We start from the raw sequence: 8,029 nt of genomic DNA on the forward strand, positions 1-8,029 counted from the left end.
CCTCACGCACTCAGAATAGCACACACAGCACAGATTCACACATCGATTAATTAGCAGCATTGCCGCTTCACCAGCATGATTCACAGAAACATGCTCTTATCTGACAGAAAGCCCAGATGGACTTCGAGCCTCTCAGGTTTATTGGCCAAAGCTTTGCTAAACTTCAATCTCAATGTGTATCTGTGCGTCCGTAGCTGCCGGGCAGAGGCAGTCATCTGTAGAGTGCTGACTAATTGGTATAGACATTACACGAGTCATATCTGTGTGCGTGTGCTTTTTTAGCCTGTTTGCATGTCTACAGTTGGAGAGAAGGAAAGTGGTTTGTTGGTTTTTCTGTGAGAGCAACACATTTTTGCCCTTCTATTGTCCTAACACTGCCAGGAGCTAGTTCAATCTCCCACTATGCAGACAACCTCATAATGATATGATCCCTCACTCTAATGACTAATCATGTTTGTTGAAACACATAACCACAGGTACTGTTACTGGAAATTAAAGTTCATGATGTTGTGTAGCAGCCCCGCCATCAAGGGGTCGAAAAGTCTAGGATTTTAGAGGTCAGATATGCAGATCACACATGTGCCACTAATGGAAAAAATATTTCAAGTAAACACAGCCTGAAAGGCTACGTCAAAGTGCCTGATGACACTTTTTTAGCTTTTGCCTGTCCTTTTAATAACGTTCTTGTCGTGGTTTGGGTATTTGGCATGCTTCCTGTTGTCTTATTTGTCCCTCTGTTTTCGCCTTGATCTACTTCCTCTCAGGGGCGTGTGCTTTGGGGAGTGGCCTCCAGTTTCCGGTTTCTGCTGCAGACACACCTGTCCCCATTCAGTGTAATCAAGCTCACCTACAAGTCCCTGGGTTCTCCACCTGTTCATCAATGTGTGTTTGCAACATTGTTTGGTAACACTTCAGGCTTTTTCAGTGATTTTCGTATATTTCTAGTTACTAGCTCTTCATGTTTTGTCATACTAATACCGACTCCTTTCCTCATTCCAGTTTTCTACCCTGTGTCTGCTGCTCCAAGGATTTGACTCCCAGTTCTCCCCTACCTTTGCCATGTGGATTACTACCTTTGAGACCTACTTTGTGCATTTTAATAAAAACTGTTGAACTAACAGCCAGACTTCTGCTCTGCTTTTCGGTCTGCTTGACAAAACCCTCAGTTCTTTGGCTTTAAATATGTTGTGAAACACTTGCATGGTTGCCGCTGAACATGTTACCCCCACATGACCATGGTTAATGTCTCGAAATAGAACTACATGTTTGGTTTTAGACAACAACAAAAAAGATAAAATACTTGCTGTCAGATTTTTTAACATCTCAGCTATCAACTACGCTATAAACCTCAAAATTCCAGTCATGCTCTATGGCAAAAACGATGTGCTCATGACTGTTTGAATAAAATTGTAAATATGTTATGTGCCACCAAGTTTCTTCATGTTTGTGTTTGTGCTCAGAGATATGGAGGGAGATACGAGTAAAGAGAGATAATCAGGTCATGAAAGTCTGGGGGAGAGAAAGAAGATGAAGCCTTTTGCGCTTTTCAGAAGTCAAAGCTACTTTGTGCTGGGGGACCGAGCCGCCTCCAACCTGAGATTGAGGGCACTTGTCTGCTGAAATTGGGGCCAGCAGATGGCATTTTATTCGAAAATACACTCAAAGCTGCTCAGAGCTGACAAGGGCTTTGGAGGGACGTCGTAACAGGCAGATACACAAGGTGGATCACTCACATCAGGAACAGGTAACTAAAGGCCAATTAGGAACAGCAGAGATGAAAGCTCTGGGCCTCGACAACACAGAGACACTGTGACCTTTAGAAAATACAAATTCCCAAAGAGTATGTTTTTTTTTCTCATATCTCACTCTCAGTTTGTTCCTCTAAGGATGCTTTCTTTGCCTCTAAATTCAATTTATTAGCAGAATAACAGACAATTCTGATGAGAAATTCAAAATAGAATGCAAATAATAAATAGATGAGGACATGAAAGACACCACGTTAGGGAAACATAATCATATCCTGCAGGAGTTTTGGATAAGAAAGCAAGGACAACAAAGACTCACAAACTGAATGAATAAGTAATTTACATGTCAACGTTATAAAGGTTATTTGATGTGTAGTTGAGCATTCACAAAAAATGTGTTTTTAAATGAACATGCTGTTATCTATAAAATCTTTCTTTAAAAATAATTATTGTTCTTTTTGCCAGATGGAACAATATAGTCAAGCCAGTCACTCCCATCTTATCTTTTTCTTGTGTTTTATGAAGGCACTGAGGCAGCTCTGAAGATGTTTGCAAGACAGTTTCCTACCGAGCTGTGGTCGAAGTAAAGAGAAGAAGAACGGTGAAACTGTGACGATATGGCAGACACACATCTATTCTTGTGTAGCCATGTGGCACGTAAACACTAATATTCTGCTGAGGTGAGGTGGGATGTTTTTCCTCGACTGTGCCTGTTTGGTGTTTTGGTGACTTACTGTGTGCTGCAGTGGGAAGAGGACACCAGTGGCAAACTATAATTCAAAGTCAGGTTTTACAGTGGGTTACACCAGCCACTTTTCATCAAAATAGAAAGTGAAATTAAGTCCATCCATCCATTTTCATCCGCTTATCCGGGGCCGGGTTGCGGGGGCAGCAGGATAAGCAGGGCATTCCAAACGTCCCTCTCCCCAGCCACAACATCCAGCTCGTCCTGGGGGACCCCGAGGCGTTCCCAGGCCAGATGAGAGATATACAGGTACATCATCAAATCAAATAGAATATCATGAAAAAGTTAAATATTTTTTCTCAATCGTTGCAGAAAGTGAAACTCATACATTATATAGATGAATTACATGTAGAGTGAAATATTTTAAGCCTGTTTTTCTTGATTTTTGATGATTCTGGCTTAGAGATAATGAAAACACAAAACTCTACCAGGACATTTTAGAGCTCTTCATGCTTCCACAAGCTCTTTGGAGATGCTGATTTCATTTTCCAGCAGGACTTGGCACCTGCCCACACTGGCAAAGGTACCAAAAGCTGCTTCAATGACCATGGTGTTACTGGGATGGACTCGGCTGACCTGAACCCCATAGAGAATCTATAGATTATTGTCAGAGAGAGTGAGAGACACCAGATGCAGTTGACCTGAAGGCTGCTATACAAGCAACATGGTGCCATAGGCTGATCACCTCCATGCCACGCCATATTAATGCAGTAATTAATGCAGAAGGAGGCCCAACCAAGTATTGAGTGTATAGAAATGAACATACTTTTCAGAAGAATGACATTTGTGTTTAAAATATCCTTTTTCTTTATTGATCTTATGTAATATTCTAATTTTCTGAGACACCGAGTTTTGTGTTTTCATTATTTGTAAGCCATAATCATCAAAATGACAAGAAAGACAGGCTTGAAATACTTCACTCTACGTGTAATGAATCTATATAATATACGAGTTTCACTTTCTGAAGTAATTGACAAAAAATATTGAACTTTTTCACAATATTCTAATTTTTTAACATAGATGGGTTGGAACACAGATGGACCGGTAAATCGAGAGCTTTGCCTTCAGGCTCAGCTCCTTCTTCACCACAATGGTCCGGTACAACGCCCACATCACTGCTGACACCGCACCAAACCGCCTGTCCATCTCACGCTCCGTTCTACCCTCACTCGTGAACAAGACCCCGAGATACTTGAACTCCTTCGCTTGAGGCAGTACTGCTTCAGAGTTGTCTTAAATTGGTTAAGAGTATTCTGTTGGGGTCATGTTGTATAGCAGCAGAGGTGTTTTGGGAAGACAGCACAATACAACATGGTCATTATATCCAATATATTATCTGAGGCAATATGTATAATTCAGAACTGGGTGAGTTCAGCTTATCATTTGCAGCTGCTGCTTACTTGTAAGCTGTTATCTCCAAATGCACATTGGCAGTGGTGCAAACAAAAAGAATAAAGCTGGCGTTGATTTTCTGCACTTGATGATGTGGTATTAAATTCCCCTTATTATCCATTTTTTCATAATGTACTGTACTACCAACAGCAGGCTTTCCTCCCTGCTCCAACTTTTCTTTTCTTTTTTTTTTTTAGTTTCAGCCAATTTTCACCTAATTCTATATTTACAAATAATGAATGTTTTTAAATTTCATTTGTCAGTTACCAATGGAATTAAAATGTATGCTTTTGCTGAATAATAATCAGAAAGATCTGGTTTTGTCAAATGCATCCCAGGGCTTGTAGATCCAGGAGTTGAAATAGAATCCCTTGAAGCATTTTACAATCTTCCAACTACTATGCTGAACACCTCTTGGACATTAAAGGATAATCAAGTGCGTGACCACAATAATCTGAAGCATTCTTCAGATGAAAGAACACTTATGTTATGTATTGCTATACCCGTTTTAATGTATTACTTCTTCTATTAATGTGCACTGTCCCTGTAACTTTAAAGTGTATGAATAATGATTTTAAAAAATGCTAAAAAGGTCTCATTCCCCATTCAATCATTTATTTATATACAAATGTGAAATAACAGATACGCAAATATACAGGAAAGGTAAAAGGTGGAATATGATCCTATCAGATGGTTTACAGACTGTGGATGATGGTTCTGTCCTTGAGGCTCTGGACGTACTCTTTGGCCTGGTCGAAGCTTGTTTTCACTTCCTTTTTTGGAGGCGAGCCCTCCACCAGCTTGACAAAATAGTGACAATAAACTCTTTCCATGATTCCAAACATCCCCCGACCGTGGTAACGGATGCGCTTCAAGTACTTCCCTTTGCCGGAGTGGGACTCAGCTGCAGAAGAGGGGAAACGGGAGAGAGGACGGCGTGTGATTAAAGAGCGGATGAGATAGACAGAGAGAGAGAGATAAGGTACAGAATAACTCATTTAATTTGTAGAGGTGCCTTTGAATGAAAACTAGTCAAAATAACAAAGATTGTGCTGAGGTTAGGCTTATCTGTAATAACGTCTGCAACTCCACATAAATTACTCACTGTGCACACCACCTGAACTCAAAAGAAATCTACTGCTTTTAAAAAAAAAATTATTACCTGCTTCCCCTTCTACTGAAGGTCATTTTCCCAGTTGGGAATTTATTTTCTTGTTTTTGGCACAATTGATGTCAGCATGTGATGACTAATGAGGTTTTCAAGTAATGTTAGAAAACAACATTTTTCATTCAAAGTCTAGGTCTTTGAAAATCCAAGGGTACATATTTAACTAAATACTGAAACCTTAAGTAATATAGCTTTGACACCAAAAAATGCTTATTTTTTAAATATGTCAAACATTTATTACCTAAACCAACAAGGGTTTATTGTCAGTCTTGCCTTTCTTGACAGGATAAATAGAAACCCACATTAGACGCACTGTTAATTTAAAAACCACTAAATCAATATTCATAGAGCAGAATCAATTCGTTTGTCATACTTAGTCATGCAGCTACTGGACATTATGTTGTGACAAGGATGTGCAGTTTTTTACACAGTGAAACCCATCAGTGCTGCAGTCACTTACCTAAATACAGGTTGGATTTGTACTCAACATTGTGATTTCTGACTGCCATTTCCTGAGCCTCCAAAAGAACCTGGACAAACAAACAAAGAGCTGTGACATCCATAAATACACTTCCAATGTATAGGAGTGATGGGGATGATGTTGAAATAATGCATGGATACAAAATGCCTCAATGAATAAAACATGGGCAAGGAAAATTCTAACCAACAAGTGTATACAGGTGGTTTCTGACTGTGATGAGGCTGAGTAAGATGGCTGCGGGCTGAGTATGATATATATATATATATATATATATGTATATACACACACATACATGAAGACTATCTTTTGTTAAATTACCAGAAAACAAGCTATAACATAATATCTTAATTACTGAGATATTAAATGACTGAGAAGACTTTGGCCATATTGCCCAGTCCTACTTAGAGGTGTGTAATTTTCGTAAATACACATTTTAGCCAACAGTAATCGAATTTGAACATGCAGCTTCAAACCTCTTTCATGATCTTTGCCCCTTTCTTGTCGTTGAACTCCAACTGTGCAATGGCCTCATCTATGCTCATCCCTTTGACCTGTGAGGGAGAAGAAACAACAGGATGAAAGAACTAACTTAACATTCCTTCTACAGCTGTTGGGACAGAAGGAAGTTGCACTGCCCTGGGAAGTCACTTTTTTTTTTAAACTGCAGAATCACACTTAAGTCTACTATGATAATACTGAGTCAGTGAACAAAACAGGAAAAAGCAAGATGCAGTTAATGCAAAAATTCTAGACCCAGGGTACCAGCCAATAAAGACAAACATATGCAACGCAACTTTTTGTTTCATCAATTAAGTGCTGTCAATAATGACAACATAGTAGAAATATTAAAATGTAAATAAGATCAATGTAAATAGGATCTGTTGATAACCCTTCAAAATGTTCTACTAACAACAGTAGATAATTTATCTTTGTATTTTAGCTCTGATTTTTACATTTTTTTAACTGTCAGCAACAGGCACCTATGCGAACACCTATTTGGAACAAGCACCAGTTTTAACCTGAGGTGATTGTTGTAAAATGACATACTAAAATGGACAGATATGAATAAACTGACTTAAAGATATAATATTGATGAGGAAATTGTCTGTGGTGTGTCTCACCATTTTTGCCAGGTACCACATCTTGTCTTTGCTGTACTTAATCTGCCTCCTGCTGTGGTGGATCTCCTGGGGAAAAAAACAAACAAACAACAAAAAAACAAGTGTTCAGATGTTTGTAGAGACAAGAGACAACTTCAGCTGAGTTTAAGTGAAATGGAAATAATCACTAAGCTTACTCAAACATAAAAATAAATAAAACACACAGACATGAGTCCATAGCTTTGGACCTTGATCTGCACCTGATATTATAAGCAACAGAAAGACCTACTGCTGGTCTGCGGGGCTCATCTGGTAGCTGAGGTGGATACAGCCTAAAATTCTTCTTCTCCCAGTTCTTTGCTTCCAGTGAAGCTGTGGTATGAAGACATGCGAGCTGCTGAGGACCACCAGTCAGGACTTGAAACCTGGACAGACATTTAGGAAAGGAGGAAAAAATTATGGATTAAGTGATGTGATGTCCTTTTGTCATTTCTGGCTGGTTTTTATTTTATTTTCTGTTCTGAAATTATTTGTGACAAACGCATGCATTGAGACATTTCTTACAATTTAAAACAAGTTCTTTTGACATTTGTTAAAAAAAACAAAAACTGATCGCTTACATAGACAAATCTACAGTCAAGAAAAAAATATTAGACTGATATCTAGCCATTTTCCATTTTTTTGATAAAAACCAAAGTCATTATCAAGAAAACCATGGAAAATGTCTAGATATCAGCTCTTAAATTCTCTCTTATGAGCTATTTTTGCTGTCATTATATTTTTGTCAACAAATGTACTTTTAGTTGTTCCAGGCATTAAAATGAACAAGAAATTGAAAAAAGGGTGTTCTGATATTTTTTTCCATAACTGTATATTATGTTGCCGTGATACCATGGCTCAGAAACTAACACAGCTTACAGCAAAGTCACACTGAGGATCTGCATGTCATAACATTACTTGCCAAACCAATGTTCTTTAACCTTAACGGTGATGTGATTGATATGCTACCTATAGCAGTCCTCAGACATTTGTCCTTCGGCAGAGACATTGATAGCTAAAGCTATAATGCTCGACTGATATCGATGTACTTACCTTGAATGCAACGACCCAGATATATTCCTAATAAAAGCCATACCTGAAAATAAATATGAATCGGTTAAAATGTTGTCAGCCGACACAATAAATGCAAGAGCATGCCAATTTCGGTGATAAATCAGGCTGCACTTTTCTCACCACGTCTTGTCATTGCAGTCGCCATGTTGCATTTTTACGACGCTACCGTATTCGCTTGACGGCAGTCTATGCTTGACGGTAGTACTGTTTACAATGTTAACAGTGACATTTGTCTTGCTATCTTTCGTCTTCACTGCATGCGAGACCTATTAAAACCGGTTATAG

General features: G+C 38.8%; 1 protein-coding gene across 1 annotated transcript; it reads right to left on the reverse strand.

Annotated features, from left to right (window-relative positions):
* Positions 1-4,475: 4,475 nt before the first annotated feature.
* Positions 4,476-8,028, reverse strand: mrpl22 (mitochondrial ribosomal protein L22). Its single transcript, XM_059351253.1, has 7 exons — positions 7,865-8,028; positions 7,724-7,766; positions 6,921-7,056; positions 6,653-6,718; positions 6,005-6,082; positions 5,511-5,580; positions 4,476-4,786 (listed from the first exon to the last, which is right to left on the reverse strand). Exons 1-7 carry the CDS (start codon positions 7,887-7,889, stop codon positions 4,578-4,580), a joined length of 627 nt encoding a protein of 208 aa, XP_059207236.1. The 5' UTR covers positions 7,890-8,028; the 3' UTR covers positions 4,476-4,577.
* Position 8,029: the final 1 nt, after the last annotated feature.

Source organism: Centropristis striata, chromosome 15 (genome assembly GCF_030273125.1).
Source record: "Centropristis striata isolate RG_2023a ecotype Rhode Island chromosome 15, C.striata_1.0, whole genome shotgun sequence".
NCBI lineage: Eukaryota > Metazoa > Chordata > Actinopteri > Perciformes > Serranidae > Centropristis > Centropristis striata.

Coding starts and splice junctions, on each gene's coding strand:
- mrpl22 (XM_059351253.1), bottom strand. CDS start 7,889: ATGGCGACTGCAATGACAAGACGTG. Junction 7,767..7,864: donor GACTGCAATGACAAGACGTG/GTGAGAAAAGTG, acceptor ATTTATTTTCAG/GTATGGCTTTTATTAGGAAT. Junction 6,083..6,652: donor TGTGGTACCTGGCAAAAATG/GTGAGACACACC, acceptor TCTCCCTCACAG/GTCAAAGGGATGAGCATAGA.